General features: G+C 44.7%; 1 protein-coding gene across 1 annotated transcript in view; it reads right to left on the minus strand.

Annotated features, from left to right (window-relative positions):
* Positions 1-17,935: 17,935 nt before the first annotated feature.
* Positions 17,936-19,592, minus strand: part of USP21 (ubiquitin specific peptidase 21) — a 35,867-nt gene continuing 34,210 nt past the window's right edge. The window contains exon 15 of the mRNA XM_033924967.1: positions 17,936-18,361. Coding sequence (XP_033780858.1) covers positions 18,271-18,361 — 91 coding nt within the window. The 3' untranslated portion in view covers positions 17,936-18,270. The remainder of the gene's footprint in view (positions 18,362-19,592) is intronic.

Here is a 19,592-nt window from a genome sequence, read left to right on the forward strand (position 1 = left end):
CGGTGACGTCAAGGGGCGTGAAACCATCCGAACTACAAGTCCCGGCGTGCACTGTGGTAATCCCAGGACTGGATCCAAGTGGCAGCCTCAGTGGATTTAAAACATAAATAGCTCTTCACAACTCATTGCTGAAAAAAAGTGAAAAAACATAGTAGATGACGGCAGATAAAGACCCGAATGGTCCATCCAGTCTGCCCAACCTGATTCAATTTAAATTTTTTAGCTATTTCTGGGCAAGAATCCAAATAAATCAGTTAGCTTAGTGGGGTTTAAAAAAGGTTTGGATAACTTCCTAAAAGAGGTACTTGGGACCTGGGCTTGATGGACCTTCCCTTTCTCCCATATGGCAGTCCTTATGCCCTTATGGAAATTATTTATAAAAGCAATTATTGTAGAGTTTTATAAGCGCTTCACTTTTACGGTTCTCCATTTTCTTACAATACCGCCAGGTCTTTGATTGCATCTTTCTTATATTGATTCTAGAAGAGATCAAACTGGTTATGTCACTCTAAACTAAACTAAACTAAGCCTTAGGTTTATATACCGCATCTTCTCCACTGAAGTGGAGCTCGACACGGTTTACAGAGTTTAAAAAATATGGGAAGAGAGAAGAGAAAGAGTTTACAAAGCATAAAAAGAGGGGATGTAATCAGGAGAAGAGATTATTATATGCTAGAGAAAAGCCAGGTTTTCAGTTGTTTTCGGAATAGTTGGAGGGAGTCCAGGTTCCGCAGCGGGACAGTGAGGTCGTTCCAGAGGCCGGTGATTTTGGAGAGGAGGGATCTACCCAGTTTACCTGCGTGGAGGATGCCGTGTAGAGAGGCCCAAATGATGAAATTACGACCGTCTTATTTTGGTCACACCATCAGAAGAGAGAGATCACTGGAGAAGGACATCATGTTTGGGAACCAGGCGAAGAGGGCGACCTGCAATCACATGGGAGGGGCTTTAAGTGCCTGGGCCAATCAGGGCATTAGGCCCCTCTACGGTGCATCCCACGATGCACCGGGAAAGGGGAAGGCCCGCCATTCAGTGGAGGCGGGCCTGCTGGCCAGAGGAAGTAAACATCCCTTCAGCCGGCCAACTAAATAAGGTGCATGTGGAGTCCAGGTGGGCGGTTCTGGCAGGAGGGACTGGGCATCCCTACTGAAGGGAGGTGGGGGGGGGGGTGTTTTCAGCAGGAGGAATTGGGCACTGCTATGGACATTCAGGGGGTAGGAGGGTCAGTTTCAGGGGTTCTGGCAGGAGGGACTGGGCATCCCTCTTGCCGGGGATTATTTTGGGGTTTGCGGCAGGAGGGATTGGGCATCCCTACTGAAGGGAGGTGGGGGTGTTTTCAGCAGGAGGAATTGGGCACTGCCACGGACATTCAGGGGTGTGAGGTCAGTTTTGGGAGTTCCGGCAGGAGGTACTGGGCATCCCTCTTACTGGAGATTATTATGCGGTTTGCAGCAGGAAGGATTGGGCATCCCTACTGCTGGGAGGTGGGGGGGGGTGTTTTTGGCAGGAGAGACTGGGCATACTTCCTGCCAGTGGATGTTTTGGGGGGGTGGCAGCAGGAAGAATTGGATACTGCCATGGATATTCGGGGGGGGAGGGGTTGGGGGTTCTGGCAGGAGGGAATGGGCATCCCTCCTACCGGGGATTGTTTTGGGGTTTGCAGCAGGAGGGATTGGGCATCCCTCTTACTGGAGATTATTATGCGGTTTGCAGCAGGAAGGATTGGGCATCCCTACTGCTGGGAGGTGGGGGTGTTTTTGGCAGGAGAGACTGGGCATACTTCCTGCCAGTGGATGTTTTGGGGGGGTGGCAGCAGGAAGAATTGGACACTGCCATGGATATTCAGGGGGGGAGGGGTTGGGGGTTCTGGCAGGAGGAAATGGGCATCCCTCCTACCGGGGATTGTTTCGGGGTTTGCAGCAGGAGGGATTGGGCATCCCTGCTGCTGGGAGGTGGGAGGGGTGTTTATAACAGGAGAAATTGGGCACTGCCATGGACATTCAGGGATGGGGGGGTCAGTTTAAGGGGTTCTGGCAGGAGGGACTGGGCATCCCTCCTGCCGGGGATTATTTTGGGATTTGCGGCATGAAGGATTGGGCATCCCTCCTGCTGCCGACTTCGCGGTGGGATGGGTTCCCTGCTGTGGCCTAAGCTCGCCTAAGGCCACTTCCTGGCAAAACTACACCCACGCCTACCCTTGGGTGAGCTTAGGCAACCCTACGTGCCTCCCTAGGGATGGGAAAATGAGTTCCCACGGGGACTCATGTCATTCTGTAATACTACCCACCAGCAGATGTAATTAAGGGCCCTATTTACAAAGCCGTGGTATCGAATCCTGACGTAGCCCATAGGAATTTCATGTGCTGGAGTTGTTCAAGGTGAGTTACATTCAGAGGGCCTGTAATCTGAGTTTGTCTGAGGCCGCACTGGGATCTGAGCCCTGGCTTTTCTGGTTCTCAACTTGCTACTGTAACCATTAGGCTACTCCTCTGCTCCAAAACCTGATTAAATGATATTGGGGATCTAAATGAAGTATTGCATAACTGCTGCTCAGTAGGAGGTTACTCTGGCCTGGAGGAGAACCAGTTTCCCACCTATGAGATCATTCCGCCAACTCATCTGAGGAAACCAACAGGCTCCAGCGATTCAAGGCCATTTCACTGCCCAAAAGTCATGGCTGAATTGCACAGGGAGAGGGGGTTGTTTTCAGTTTCTTTGCCAATGCACTATGGGCCAAACAAAGTGTGTAAACATTTTAGCCTGTTCAGGTTTCAGCCTTTTGGTATCTGGAGCCTGAGGAACTCCTGCAAATGCAGAAACTGCAGGATGGTCCTGGGTAACCTTTGTTTTCTTTCACCTTTTTTTCTTACTTTTGATTCATCCAGCTCAGCTGAAATCAGAGCTGGGACACCACCTCTTCCATAGGGGATTGATTTCCCCAGTTATTTTGCCTATTTATATTTATTTTTGTAAAATAATTACATTGCTTGAGTACCTGATTGTAAAACCGTTTAGATAACTTTGATAGGCGATTTATAAAATCCTTTTAAAACTTAATAAACTTAAACATTAAAACCACCTCATTTTCCTTTTGCTATTGTCTGGTGTAATACAGCCTTTTTGTTTGTATTTTGCTTCATATGGTTCAATAAAGCTTATAAATTAAAAAATTAAAAACACCTACTCTGAAATACATTATAAAGTGAAGTTAGCTGAAAAATCTGGTTTACTTAAGAAACCTAATAAAGGTTCTCTTTTACTAAACCGCGGTGGAGGGCGTTAAGTGCTCCGATGCTCAGAGAATCCCTACCGCAGCCAAAGTTTGAAAAGCCTGTTGGTAGTAATAGCTGCAAATTGAATCAAGCTTTTGTAATATTATGACCTGTTATCTTTACTCAGAAGACTCATTCCACCCCCCCCCCCTTCACAAAGCTGTTATGCAGTTTTTAGCACTGGCCGCGGCAATAACAGCTTATAAAAACATGACAGCGGATAAAAGCCAAATGGCCCATCCAGTCTGCCCATCCACAGTAACCATTATCTTTTTCTCTCTCCGAGAGATCCCACGTGCCTATCCTACACTTTCTTGAATTCTTCAGACACAGTCTCTGTCTCCACCTCCACTGGGAGACTGTTCCACACATCTACCAGCCTTTCTGTAAAAAAGTATTTCCATAGATTACTCCGGAGCCTATCACCTCTTAACTTCATCCTATGCCCTCTCATTGCAGGGCTCCCTTTCAAATGAAAGAGACTATCATATCTCCCCTCTCCCGCCTTTCCTCCAAAGTAGACAGATTGAGATCTTTAAGTCTGTCCCCATACGCCTTATGATGAAGACCACCGACCAGTTTAGTAGCCTTCCTCTGGTCCAACTCCATCCTTTTTATATCTTTTTGAAAGTGCGGCCTCCAGAATTGTACACAATATTCTAAATGAGGTCTCACCAGAATCTTATACAGAGGCATCAATACCTCCTTTTTCCTACTGGCCATACCTAATCTAATCTTCCATTTGTGAGTCGCACAAACCTATACAGGCTCAAGGCAACAGATCAAGGAGGAAAGAGAAAGTAGTAGGGGAAGGGGGCATGGAGAAGCAAGAGGAGGGACCTAGAAGTAGGGGGTGCTATGGAGAAGCAAGAGGAGGGACCTAGAAGTAGGGGGTGCTATGGAGAAGCAAGAGGAGGGACCTAGAAGTAGGGGGTGCTATGGAGAAGCAAGAGGAGGGACCTAGAAGTAGGGGGTGCTATGGAGAAGCAAGAGGAGGGACCTAGAAGTAGGGGGTGCTATGGAGAAGCAAGAGGAGGGACCTAGAAGTAGGGGGTGCTATGGAGAAGCAAGAGGAGGGACCTAGAAGTAGGGGGTGCTATGGAGAAGCAAGAGGAGGGACCTAGAAGTAGGGGGTGCTATGGAGAAGCAAGAGGAGGGACCTAGAAGTAGGGGGTGCTATGGAGAAGCAAGAGGAGGGACCTAGAAGTAGGGGGTGCTATGGAGAAGCAAGAGGAGGGACCTAGAAGTAGGGGGTGCTATGGAGAAGCAAGAGGAGGGACCTAGAAGTAGGGGGTGCTATATAGAAACTAAGACAGTTAATTGTCAAAGAGGTGAGTCTTCAGGTTTTTTTCTGACTGTGGTGTAGTTTGTCTCTTCCCTGATAGCTTCTGGTAGGTCATTCCAGGTTTTTACACCCAGATAAGTTAGCATAGAGTGGAAGATTCGCTTGTAGTGGAGGTATTTTGTGGATGGCAGGTTTAGTTGGATTCTTTTTGATGTCGACCAAACAGTAGAGAATAGTTGGATGAGAGGGGTTGCTGAGTTTCTGTATAGAATCTGGTGTAGGATACATGATGATTTGACGATTATTCGGGATGATATTGGCAGCCAATGTAGTTGCCTGATGAAGGTTGTGATTGAATCAAATTTCTTTAATTTGTAGATTAGTCTAACGGCTGTGTAGTATCCTTCTAGCTTTCGCTGCCACCTTAAGATCATCACATACAATCCCACCCAAGTCCCGCTCTTCCATCGTGCACAGAAGTTCTTCACCGTTCCCTCAGGTTTTTGCAGCCCAAATGCACGACCTTGCATTTCTTAGCATTAAAATTTAGCTGCCATAGAAATTCTTTGAGTGTCAGAGCTGTTACCACTGTGGCTAGCACCATATTGGTTCCCTATGTTATTTCTCTACATGACCAACATAGACTGATTCGCCATTTCTGTCCAGTGTGTCTTTCATAATGAGATTGTAAGCTCTCTCGAGCAGGGACTGTCTCTTGCTGCCTGCATCTGGTAGTGCTGTAGAAATAATAAATAGCAGTAGTAATGTAAATCTACTGCGGAAAACTATGTGAATTATAAAAACGAGCGACGCAGACAGGAATAAACCGTTCAGATAGATGGACCAAGTTTCAAGTTTATTTAACACCCCACCCCCTATTTTTTTACAAAGCTTCACTAGTGGCTGCTGCTGCGGTAACTGCCACGAAGCCCATAGAGATTTAAAGGGGGGGAGTTGTGTTTCAGTTAAGACGCTGCCAGTCTTCTTATGCCGCGTTTGGATTGAGTCATTTAGTGCAGTTTTTACAAGCCGAAGCCATTCCCTTATATACACTTCTCCCTCCGTATTGGCGGGGGATGCGGGCAGAACATAGCCGTGAATACCGAAAAACCGCGAATAACGTTTTGCATGTTATTCACGGTTTTTCGGTAAAATAGACCTGAAAAAGATGAATAAACCGTGAATAACCCGACCCACGATTTGCTCCGTAAACTACCGGGAGCAGCGATTTCCAATGTGAAATGCTGGGTTCAGTGACGAAAATTAGGGAACGGAGTCAGCAGCCGAAAAATCGCGAATAAGCGAATCCGAGGATATGGAGGGAGAAGCGCCACCTACTGAGGAAAGCTTTCTAGTGGAAGCTGAAACATGGACCGTTTTGGGTCCAAAGATATGTGTGAAAGGATTCTATATAAGGCTTGGTGTTCTATATATGTGATATCTTTTTAAGATTATTTTTAGTAAATTGTTAGTGCCCTGAAATTTGATGTGTACAATCCGGTCCCTTCGCCACTTGTTTTTTGCTCTGTTCTGCTTTGCGTGGGGTTGAGTTTTCCTGTCTCGTGTGGAGGGTTTAGGGCTCCCTCTGACCAGGGGGGGCACTTGCCCTAGTTGCCCTCCCCAAACACTATTCCTGCCATGTGTGACTGAAATATTCTTTTAGCTTGATTTTTCTATGTAGCATTCTGTGGTAATTTGGCTTCAGCTTTCTCGACAGTGGAGGGGATATTTTTGAGGGGAAGGGAAGGGGAGACAGGGATTTTGTTGATCCTTGCTCTGTATTATTTGTGATTTACAGAATATTTCTTTTTATACTTTAATAAAATAAATTCAATATAAAATCATAACTATTCGAGGCATGTGTGGATGGGATAAGATGGTTTGTGTGGAGATGGGACAGGAAGGGGACCAAGCTCACGGAGATGGGGATGGAGCTCGCAGGGATGGGAACAAACTTTTTCCACGCATCCAGTCTGCTAGATTCTTAGAAGGGAACCGAAATATACTATAGTCTAATATTTCACTACCAGTCCTAGGGGACCTTAGGGTACATATTCCCATTCTCTTAGCAACTTAACAAAGAAATTGGCCCATCCAGTCCTTTGTACCAAGTTTTACAAGGCAATTATCTGCTAATTGTTGAGAAGTCATTTGAGTGTACTCGATGCAAATAGCTCCTAGCATTCAGAGAACAGGTCCAATCGCTTGAGGCTAGGGTGACAGACTTGGAAGAGCCGAGAGAGACAAAGGTACATAGAGGAGAAAGATTCTAGCTCCAGTCTGGCAACCTCTGTGCTGCCTTGTAGGAGAAATGTCTCCTACTATTATGAATTATTTCTATAGTGCTACCAGACGCATGCAACGCTGCACAGAGTCACAGAAAAGAAGAAAACAGTCCCTGCTCCAAAGAGCTTACAATCTAAACAGGATGTCATGGATACAGTTAAGGGGAACGGTTAATCAGCTGGCTGGGTTGGAGGGCAGAGGAGTAGATTGAAGGATTGAAAGCTACTGGTATATCAAAAAGGTGGGTTTTCAGTCTGCTTTTAAACAAGGGAAGGGACAGGGCTTGACAGTCTCCTAAAAGAAGAACATCGCCATGAAGAGGCAGGAACTGATCCTGTAGCAAGGATCTACTCTCCAGGGAGTGCAATATCCTCTTGCACTGGGGATGTGTCTCCAGAATCTTCTGCCCAGCAGGGAAGGTTTAGTATGGCCATTGTGGTAGGAAATTAGATCATTAGACTTGTAGATAGCTGGGTGGTTGGTGGACTTAAGGATCGCTTGGTCACTTGCCTGTCTGGTTAAAAGGTGGCAAACCTCATGCGTCACCTAGATAAGATTTAAACGGTGCTGGGGTTGAACCTGCGGTCTTGGCGTATGTGGCTAGTAATGACATAGGGAAATGTGATAGGGAGTTTCTGGAAACCAAATTTAGGCTCTTAGATAAGAAGCTAAATCCCAGAACTTTCAGAGTAGCTTTTCCGGAAGTGCCTCCCATTCCATGCACAGGATAGAGCTTCGGAGTCTCAATGCATGGATGAGGCAGGGATTATTGTAACCCTCTATACTGTAATCACCCTTAAGAGATTGCAATTGCTCCAGAACAGCAGCTAGACTGATTTTTCATATGACCCAGTTTCATAAATACAGTTAACTCAGTTGTCTAGCCCCCCCCTGGGGATTGCCAGATAACTGTAGTTTCTGGTTGCTTGAGAGTTACTCTACGAATAGTTTTGTCTCCCTTCCCAACTCACTCTCTTCCTCTCTCTATCATCCCCCCTCCCGCACCCCACCCCCAGACACTTGTAGGTCCAGCATCTGAAACTCCCTTCCCACCCTCTTTTCTGGTCTGGGTCACTTTCCAATCCAATCCTTAGTCATATATATCGGGTCATTCCCCAAACCGGTTAACGGAAGTTCATTCAAAGTAATATTAGGGAACAATAGTTGGACAGGAAAGTTCATCTATTACCATCTCTTATTTGTCTTCTAAAAATTTACTGAACAGACATGTCAGAGGAAAGAAGTCTGATTTCTGAAGGAAGATCATTCCAGATTTTCACCATGGTAAATGCCAGAGAATGGGAAAGTCAACCTAAAGTTTGAATCCCTCTAGTAGAAGTTTACATTTATGTTTCCAACACTTGCCATACTAGGTCACAAGTACCTGTAGGAGTAAAATAGATTTTATGCTGCTTATCCTAGGAATAAGCAGTGGATTTTCCCAAGTCCATCATAACTCTTTATGTGGCATTGTGGCTCAGAAACAATGTCTTCTATGGCTCTTATGGGAGGTTGGTAGCATGGAACATAGCTACTCTTTGGGTTTTGTCCAGGCACTAGTGACCTGGATTGGCCACTGTGAGAAAAGGCTACTGAGCTTGATGGACCATTGGTCTGACCCAGGAAGGCTATTCTTATCTGTATCTCCAAATGCCTGTTTCTTGGCATGTAAAGCAGGTATTTCACCATCTGCCAAGTAAAGGGTTAATATTGTAGTATCGTGCAGGAAGGCTGGATGGGGTGAGACATGGGGTAGGCTTTCTCTGCACAGGGAATAGAGCTGGACAGTGGGAGAGTCAAGGATGTTTCTCCTAGATGTTTGTGATGGGCACATGAATCAGGTTATGTCTATTTTTTTTAATTTCATTTGCTTTTTCCTTCTATTTTTCTTGATTATGGTGAAGGTAGTGGATGGGAGAGGGGAATAAGGGGCTTCTGAGGAGGTCTGGTGCTGCGTTGGAGTTGTTTTTAAACGGTTCTCTTTGATGTTGTTTCTTGATATTGTCATAGCAACATCCTCCAAATCAGCAAGGTGTTGCCCTCCGGATGAGTGCATTGATTCCACTCTGATCCTTGTACTTCTGAGGTCTTCTGTCTACTAACAGGTTCCTCTGTATGGCTGAAGTAGGCCGCTGTCTAGGCCTACCTCGTAATGGAGACTCCACACACTATATACTGGTTTCAATAGGTATACATTTATTAATAAATCAGTAACAGCTTACAAGAATAAATCATTCAGCATATAATGGAACAGATGTGATCCTCAGGCCTGAGGGTCCTCTGATGTCTGTTCTAATTACTTCTGCTTATAGGCCTGGTTTTATACATTTCTTGGTGGTCAATACCACGTTAGCCTAAATCACATGATACATCTTTATTGGTTATTTTTCTTATACGTCAATACATAAGTAGATTCATTTATTGGCTTATCTATTTGTGTCATCTTATACGTCTGTTCAGTTTGCCGTAAGGCCTAACCCTTTCCTGCAAATGTCCTTTTCCCCTTACCATATATGCAATTCCGAGTCCAAAATTCCTTCTCTGCTGTGGTAACACATGATATATCTTGCTAAATAATGTTCTTGAGTACTCTGTTTTTCTGACCATGAGCTGTGTTCCTCTTTGCATAATATCCGGCCAGGTGCCATGCATCGGAATTTAAGTCTTGTTTCTTACAAGTTTTTGCTTACCATAGCTAACTCAGAAACAGAACATTTCTCAATCACTATAGGCCAGCTGGCAAGTGGGTTATGAAATATCTTTTACAGTTCATATACTAATTTATTAGAGCAAGAGGGAGGGGAGGGGGTTTTTCTCTTATGAGGTCTGGTTACTTCACCTTTATCCAAAGGACTTGTTTTGCTTCACCTGTATCACACCAGGTCTTCTTCTTCTTCGTCTCATCCTCTTTTCCCTCTCATGGCTCAAGGTGTTGCCCTCCGGATGAGTGCATTGATTCCACTCTGATCCTTGTACTTCTGAGGTCTTCTGTCTACTAACAGGTTCCTCTGTATGGCTCAAGGTGTTGCCCTCCGGATGAGTGCATTGATTCCACTCTGATCCTTGTACTTCGGAGGTCTTCTGTCTACTAACAGGTTCCTCTGTATGGCTCAAGGTGTTGCCCTCCGGATGAGTGCATTGATTCCACTCTGATCCTTGTACTTCGGAGGTCTTCTGTCTACTAACAGGTTCCTCTGTATGGCTCAAGGTGTTGCCCTCCGGATGAGTGCATTGATTCCACTCTGATCCTTGTACTTCTGAGGTCTTCTGTCTACTAACAGGTTCCTCTGTATGGCTCAAGGTGTTGCCCTCCGGATGAGTGCATTGATTCCACTCTGATCCTTGTACTTCTGAGGTCTTCTGTCTACTAACAGGTTCCTCTGTATGGCTCAAGGTGTTGCCCTCCGGATGAGTGCATTGATTCCACTCTGATCCTTGTACTTCTGAGGTCTTCTGTCTACTAACAGGTTCCTCTGTATGGCTCAAGGACTTACCAGCAGTTAGGCAAGATGCTATCATTCCTCTCCCTGAAGGTTACCCATCCCTCTGCATACAACAGCACAGAAGGTCCTGATTTCTTCCTACTTTTTCAATCAGGGTGAGAGAAAGTAAAAATGATCAATTCATCAAACAGTCTACAACTTAACTTTTTCTCAATTTTCCTGGGAAACATTATCTCAGGACTGTAACGAGTATTCTTATATCCAAGCAACTGGTTGGCTGATTATGCAAATTTAGTCTTTTATGTAGATTTAGTTTGCAAGTTCACTCAGAGGCAAGCAGGGTTTGGCCAGAATAAGGCCAGACACCGTACTCAGATGAAAACTGTCACTCAGGTTGTAAGAATACACCTGACCATCCAAGCACGGAGTCTAAAGGGAAAAATTCACCACCCTCAGAACAACTGAAAGGTTCTCCTCCCCATACTCCCTTTTCTCTTTGGATTGTAATTCCTAGATTATGGATTGATTTCCATGTCCCATTCCTGACTTTCTCCCTTGCCTACCTCCATGGATGTTTCATGTTCATCAGTGGAGGTTCCCATACCATTTCCTCCTCCCCCCCTGGGTAAGCTTCTCTTCGCATTCTGGTTCCTTGCCCTTCAAGGGTTCTATTTTTGGCCCTCGGTGTTCCTTGGAATAGTTACACCTAAAGGGAGACCCTACATTCCTTGGGCTAGTGGACTTTCAGTAACTCTTTTGGCCCATGAGAAGTGTATGGGATAAAAGCTTGGGGATTTCCCGTGAGGTCTCTAGTAAAGAGGTGGGACTTCTTTTCTGTACCTTCTAGGGGTACCCTATCTCCTTCATCACAATGTTTATGTTTATGACCTGAAAACTTATAAAAAGTCCAAGAACTGGGGCAAACCTACTTATTGAACTTGGTTATACGTGAGGTCTCTGGGCTCCTGTAAATCTGTGACTATGGTCAGGTCCTGGAGGCTATAGCTGGCTGAGCTGCATGCTTAGGGTACAATCCCCCTCCGTATTGTTCTGCTGCCAGGACAGGTTGAGCAAGAATGCCTTGGGCTGGGTCCTGTTCCTTTTCTGTCTAGGACCAGGTTGTCACTTTAATAACACTGGCATCTATGACACCCTAACTCAACCCCTTTATATTCCAACCCCAAACCACCATAAAAGAATTGTGGAAAAACATTAATCAGTAAGGTACCTGACCCAGCATTCAGGCTCTTAAGAGCTATCAATAATAATACAGGCAGTCCCCGAGTTACAGACACCCAACTTAAATACGACTCGTACTTAAGAACGCAGTTGCGTCTTCATTTGATTTCACTGAGCACTTTTTCCAGTGGCCGAGACTCCTCCACTTCTCCTGCAGCAGATTCAGGAATGATGCATGGCCACATTAAGAACAGTGTGTGGTTGTGAAGCTGTACTTTAGAGGAAACACTGGTAGGGACAGTCGGCCCTTTTTGCAGCTGGGAGCAGAATCTTAAAATCTACAAGTTCTGAGTTACATACAAACCCGACTTAAGAACAGCTTTAAAAACGTAACTCGTTCTTAACCCAGGTGCTGTCTGTACTCCCGGACTGACCATCATTCAACACACAGGTCGTTGCCTGTCCAGTGGCTGGTGTGGCCACGCAAGATGCAAGGGAAGGACATTCTGTCCATCAGTTTCCCTCACTGTCACCAAAGTGGGCAGCATGAACAGTTGAGGACATGGGCACATTTGCCACCTACCAGGCTCTTACTTCTGCCATGCAGCAAAGGAGGGACCGACTGAAGTACGGGGGATGGAGCCCTCCCGCTCCTGCACACTCAGATTAGTATTAGAAGGGGGGGGGGGGAATTCAGCAGAAAGTAGGGTGTGAGAGAACTGGCTGTGAGATGCGATTCAGAGAATGACACAGGGACAAATTTGTCCCCATCCCCGCAGGAACTCAATTTCCCCGTGATTTTTCTTGCTGTCCCTGTCCCATTCCTGTAAGCTCTGCCTTAACCACACAAGCCTGGAACACTTGTGATTTTAAAGTGTTTGAGGTTTGTGCAGATGAGGACGGAGCTTGCAGGAATTGGGCAGGGACAGGAAAAGACCTCTCGGGGATGGAATGGGAAAATTAGTTCCTGCGGAGACTGGGAAAAATTTGTCCCAGTGTCATTCTCTGAAGGGATCAGATGAGAGTGGGAGTTGGGGATGAAAGGAACCTGGCCCAGGAGAGCAGCTCCAGGTGACGAGGGCTGGCGAGATATGTGCATCTGAAAAGGGAATATGCGTAACTAAAAAGATCAAAAATAAAATATGCAAATACTTAAGAAAATGACATGCATGCTATTTCATATGCAAATCTGTTCCAATTTATGTAAATTGTAGCAGCATATTCTTTTGAACTTTTGCTGCCTAATTTATCCCTGAGCTGATTACAGGGAATCTCTCTAGAAAACAGAAGAATTCAGCTGGAGTTCCCTAAATGTTTAGTGGTGAGTTGCCTTTCAAAGGATGCTTTTATTATGATCACTTCTATAGCAGTGACATTGCAGTGAACATTCAGATGAAATAAATGTTGGTTTTCATGGCATAAATTCAAAGACTTACTAACGCTGCAGAAACACTCTCTCCCACTCATTTCACGCCAAGAAATACAAAGGAGAGAGAGGGAGGGAGGAGGTGGAAGGACAAAAGAGAGGGGAGGGAGGGAGGGAGGGAAGGAAGGAAAGGCAGTGAAAACCTAAGCATCCGGAATCTGCTTTCACTAGACAGTAACACAGAAAAGCATTTCCTCTTACACTGTGCAAAATATATCAAAGATGCAGGTAGATGGATTTAAATGCTTCCCTTAGAATCAAGTAGTTCGCTGCCTCAGTTGCTGTGCTGGTATCCAGGACTGGAACCCTGGTGCAGGAAAGGGGAACCGGTCCACCCCGGGGCAGGCACCTCTCCTTGCCGCACGCCTGCACCTATTCCCTTCCCTCGGAGCTCTTTAATTTTTCCTGCATCAGCAGCATTATGAACTTGCTGCCCGCGTCGGAAGTGACGTCAGAGAGATAGCTGACACGATGTGGGCAGCAAGTTCATGCTTTTGCTCTTGCCTGGAAAATTAAAAAGAGAAGAGGATGCACTTGTGTGTGTGTGTGTGTGTGGGGGGGGGGGTGTCACCGCCCCGGCTGCCACTTACCCTCATGAAGTAAAAGCTGCTTTGTTTACCTCATTGAAATGACTACTAAACAGCATTGTATGTTCCAAAAACAGACAATATTTGTTTATTGTTAGTATAAAAACTTTTAAAATTACAGCAGCAAAGGCATAGCAGAAAAATATATTGTCAGTTCAGAATATGCAATGGAGAGAAGAACTTGCACCCATATGCTTAGCAGGGGGCTATCAGTTCCCCGTAGCATAAGTAAGTGAACTGGGTCTAGAATTGATTCACATCTTGTTGGTCCCTGAACTGTCTTTTTTCTTTATTTTTTTTTGCCCAAAGTTAGACAAGTTCCTGCTGGTAGGGCTAGTCTCAGCTGCTGGGCACGATGGACCACTGGTCTGACCCAGCAGCAGCAGCAATTCTTATGGTCTCTTTAGGTCTTCCCTTTTTCTTTGCTGTTTTGCTCCTGTCTCTTTCTTGTACAACAGCCTAAAACACATCTTCCCTTTGCCATCTCTTTCTCCTTTCCCCCTCCTCAAGTACCCACTTCCTGATCATTATTCAAAACGCTGACTCTGCGTTCCCTCTCTATTACACTTCTCCCTCCGTATTTGCGGTTTCTGTATCTGCGGTTTTGCTTATTCGCAATTTTTCGGCTGCTGACTCCGTCCCGTTCCCCCCCAAACATCATCACTAAAGTTTTTTCCTTTTACTGTACAGTACCGATGAAAAAGTTTATCACTTACCATTACTGTGTTCAATACTGGTCGCCGTACCTTAAGAAGGATATGGCAACACTCAAGAGGGTCCAGAGAAGAGCAACAAAAATGATAAAGGGCATGGAAAACCTTTCATATGCTGAGAGGCTGGGGGCTCTTTTCCCTGGAAAAACGGAGACTTAGAGGGGACATGATAGAAACTTGTACGATCATAAAGGGTATAGAGAAGATAGAGAGGGACAGATTCTTTAGACTGGCAGGGGAAACAAAAACGAGAGGGCACTCAAGAAAATTGAAGGGAGACAGATTCAGAACGAATGCTAGGAAGTTCTTCTTCACTCAGAGGGTGGTGGATACCTGGAACGCGCTTCCAGAGGAGGTGGTAGAGCAGAGTACGATTTTAGGCTTCAAAAAGGGGTTGGACAAGTTCCTGAAGGAAAGGGGGATTGAAGGGTATAGTTAGAGGGGTACTATATAGGACAAAATGTCTTAATAAAGGATCACTTACAGGTCACGGACCTGGGGGGCCGCCGCGGGTGCGGACTGCTGGGCATGATGGACCCATGGTCTGACTCGGCAGAGGCGATGCTTATGTTTTTATGTTCTTATGTTTAAAATGCTTTTCATACTGTACTGTAATTCATTTTCCCTAGAATGGGTGGAAGCTAACAAACATGGAGTCTTGCAAATCTCCTTTTTTGACACTGCTAAAACTTGAGAATCCATATTTAAATTTGAATCCAGGGTGCATTTTTGGATTGAGGTGTTTAAGAACATAAGACTAGCGATGTTCCATGAAGCCTAGTAGCCCGTTCTCATGGTGGCCAATCCAGGTCACCAGTACTTGGCCAAAACCCAAGGAGTAGCAAGATTCTGGAACCAGCGGCCTCCCCCATGTCCCTCTCAATAACAGACTCACCAGAGTCCTAGTTTCTTTTTTCTGACCCATAAAAATCTGTTTTATTTGGTTTCTTTTAAGTTCTCCCCTCCTTGTGCCCATAATTGCTTGTAAGCAATTTGTTTAGTCTCCATCCTGGTCTTTCTGGATCATTCCTTATTGCTGTATAGTTTTGATATCATTTGTAGCTATTGAATATTAACACCATCAATTCTTATTTATTAGATTTATATCCTGTCCTCCCCAAGAGCTCAGAACGGGTTACAGTTCACATTCAGACCCACTGAACAAAAATGTACTAAAAGGGGTTACAAATAATGAGGTAAAATCTCTAAAAGGGTAAATATTTTATGCAACTACTCTTGGCTGTCATTGTCATTCATTTCACTTCCTCTCTGATTAACAATGTTCTCTAAGGCTCATGTGGAACAGGGACAACAAGGATTCCTCTGGGACTCCTAATTAGAGGCCTGAACTTGAGCATCAATCGTCCAAATAACTCTTCTTTCATCAACTGAAAAAGAAGATTTTTGAACCATTGAACTGTCTTATGACTTGGTTCCAACCTCCAGTACGTACTCCTGAATAATATTACATGTCAAAGGCAGCTGGTGAACTGTTTGAGATAAGTGGTTTCCTGGTCCAGATCACTGCGCAGGTCATAGACTTCTGTCTCTGTGATGTGGCCTTGCCTAAAGCATGGATAATTCAATTTATCTAAGAACTCTAAGTTGGAGGGCCACATCAGTCTGCCTACCATTATAATTAGGCTCTTCATTTAATGAAGGTCATTTTTTCAAAATAAGATGACACTCTGCTATCTTTAATACTAAAAACCTCTCTTTTTCTTTCAAAGAAGGTGGAACGAATTGCATAATTGGATTTTATCAGCTATGATGGGCAAGGGTTGAGGTTAGCCAGCTCTGTGGGTGCTTGGCATCAGTGGCGCAGCGAGGTTAAGTGGCACCCTGGGTGGTGGTGCCCTACCTGCCACGCATGTGAATCCCCCCTTCCCTTCCCCCGTACCTTTTTAATTTTCCAGGCGAGAGCAAAAGCACACACCTGCTGCTGCATCCTGTCAGCTATCCCTCTGACGTCACTTCATAGCCGCAAGGCCCGGAAGTGACGTAAGATGCGGGCAGCAAGTTCATAACGCTGCCTGCGCTCAGAGTGGACCACCTCCTCCCACACACCCCTTACTATGCCAGTGCTTGGCATTCTTTACCAGTGACCATGAAGAAGTCATTTTGAAAAGATGGCTCCTATGAAATTGGGTATCCTGCTACGCAGGCCACGCAGATCAGCTCCAGTATTAACTGTCTTATTTGATTCTTTACCGTGACTTAGGTAGAAAGGAAAGGAGAGAGGGAAGAAAACATCAGGGCCCTAGATGCCATTTTCCCTTCCCATCCCATCCCCCTCAATCCAGTATTTTCTCTTCTCTTCTTCTCAAACCCTAAGGAGGATAAGCCTGCTCTGCTCTGACACTGAGGCCTTGATGTTCTAAACTTAACGTTAAAATCCTGTGGGTCGTTGTAGTGCCGATACATTTTCCGCTTAAAAAAAAAAAAGAGCGACGCTGCAAAAACCACATGCAAATGATCTCCATGGGAATTGCATCTGATCAGTTGTTGGAGAAAGCGACTAACACATGCGCAGAATAGTCCATGGGAAAAGGCACAAATGTGCGCATGCACCCATGAAGGTCAATCGTAGGAGTGCCTTCTTGTAGCCCCGTCACATGCGTCAACTGTCGTGAGGTGCTTGTGTTGCAAAAGCCATTTAAAAGGCCCAGGGCTTTGACGACGTTTTCCCTGTTGTTGCATTAGTCACAAAAGCAACTTAAAAGGGGGTCAATGGTATGGGCAGACTTGATGGGCTGTAGCCCTTATCTGCCGTCATCTTTCTATGTTTCTATGAAATGCAGTCCCAGAGTACTGTGGTCAAACCAAGAGAATGAGCTAGAGTTCTGGTGAATCGTATGTCTATGAGAATTTTTAATGACTTTTTAAAAAGTCGCAGCTTTCTGCGGGCCAGAGGAACCAGTGGTGCAGTAAGGGGCATGTGGGTGGGGGTAGCATGGAATGTTGCTACTTCTTGGGTTTTGGCCAGGTACTAGGGACCTGGATTGACCACCGTGAGATCCGGCTACTGGGCTTGATGGACCATTGGTCTGACCCAGTAAGGCTATTCTTAGGCTCAAGTTGAAGGACCTTACTCTGTCCAGTCTTTCTATTCACTTTATCATTCTTGTTGACCTTCAACGTTTTCCAGTTCTGCTTATCTTTTATCGAGATACGATAAACAGAAGCGCACACAATACTCAACAGACCAGAAGTGTGCAAGCTATTCAAGGTGCAGTTGCACCTGGATCTACAGAGAAACTTGATGAATAAAACCAAACATCATGCTGTGACTTTGGATCTCCAGCATGCTGGCAGAAGACGGGAACCCCTGGCCATGTAGTGTGCCGCCAGGGCTAAAGCTGGCTCTAGGTTCATCCTCCTTTTCTCGACTTTCTGACAGATAACTTTGCTCCGCACAGGTAGATATTTAGAATCTCCCTCTGATCCCTTTTGATTAGAACAGAGGTAGGCAATTCCAGACCTCACGAGCCGGAGCCAGGTCAGGTTTTCAGGATATCCACAATAAATATGCATGAGATAGATTTGCATCTCAAGGAGGCAGTGCATGCAAATCCATCTCATACATATTCATGGTGGATATCCTGAAAACCTGACCTGCCTGTGGCTCTCGAGGGCCGGAATTGCCTACCCCTGGATTAGAATACTCCAACTGTGGGACTTCATTGCCGACAATGTGTTTTGAAAGGACACAATAACAAAATCAGAAAGCACATGGTTATTTCTTTTCTAGTAAATTTAATCATAAAAGTTAGTTACAGCCTCTTTGCTATTCCATAATATTCCAAAAGAATTTTCGGAAGGTGGTTGGTTTATTTACAGATAATGTTCCTTTTCCTGGTCACGGACCTCACCAAGGCTGTCTTCACTGCAAGGGCAGGATCTCAGAAAAGATCTCTTAATCACTTTAAAAAAATACTTATATACAATCTATACAATACCCAGAAAGAGTTCCTCTTAAAAAAAACCCCCAAGCAAATATCATTATAAAGACATAAAAATAGATGTCTCTGAGGTAAAATTTCAGATACGCTCATGATTTAATACTTTTATTCATTCTATTATTGTTTCTTCCACTGAGAGTCATCCATCTCGTAGAAGAGAACATAGCCTTCGCAGGATTGCACCTGGTTCTCCCGGATTGGAGATACCCTGCCACAGAGGAAACCAGAGAAAAACAAATCACTATAGCATCAGATCTGACCATTTCTATCCCAGCCCTATCTCTTCCAAGACCCCAGTCATTTCATTTCTGTAACATATCTAGGCGGATTCCAGTATCAAACATTCCTAAAATTCCATAAAATCCAAAGACAGACAACATTCATTATCTAGGGGAATATGGCGGCCATATGACAAAGGAAGATGGGAATTTTTGTAAATCTTACATCTAAGCTTCAACATAGTTTCTTAAAGTTAACAGCGATACAAAACATTTTTGGTTTTGTAGTTACCTAGTGCACTCCCATTTCCTTAATTGCTGTTAATCTCATCCCCCCACTGATCTCAATGTCCTTCCAGATGTATTATTTCAACTTCTTTAGTTCCATGTGTACAGTGCTGTATTTCTTTACAAAAGCACTAGACCAGGGGTTTTGCTCCTTGAGGGCCGCAATCCAGTTGGGTTTTCAGGATTTTCCCAATGAATATGCATGAAATCTATGTGCATGCACTGCATATTCATTGGGGAAATCCTGAAAACTTGACTGGATTGCGGCTCTCAAGGAGGGACTTTGAGATCCCTGCACTAGACAAATAAAAACAGAGTTGCTTACTTGTAATGAGTGTCTCCTAAAGGAATTTACACGCACACACACACTTTGGCACAGTTAAAGCATGTTTGTATTTCTGAACTGCTGCTCCTAGACTTGCTTTGCATGCAAATGTGAATCGGTTCGGCTATCTACTTTGGAATCGATCATTTGATTTGATGTGAATGTTGTTGTGCCTTGATTTACTGATATTTTATATTGGGGGGATGTGTATGATGTTGTCCAGACATGTCTACGTTCTATGTGGAAATCGTAGGGAAACAAGATTTTTATGTATGTGATTTGGAAACCACATAGTTGGTTTTTTAATAAATAAATATGCTGCCTGCCTGTCCTGGGCTAAACTAGTATTACTGATTACCCTAGCCAAATGGAATTTAAACAAAGCCCAAGTCATATTAAGACAAGTGGCTCTTTCAGCTGGGCTTCATTTCACTGCAATTTTTAAGGGCTTGTCTCATATGGGAACGTGTCCTGGGGGTCCATGACTGCAGCAGTTCTTGCTGTAATAACCCTCAAGATCAGCCATTTCAGCTGAGTCATCTGCTGCTAAGATAGTTCACTTTCTTAATACCCCTGTTACATTTATGTTCTCATTTTGATTACAAGAA

Source organism: Geotrypetes seraphini, chromosome 16, assembly GCF_902459505.1.
Source record: "Geotrypetes seraphini chromosome 16, aGeoSer1.1, whole genome shotgun sequence".
NCBI classification, from domain to species: domain Eukaryota; kingdom Metazoa; phylum Chordata; class Amphibia; order Gymnophiona; family Dermophiidae; genus Geotrypetes; species Geotrypetes seraphini.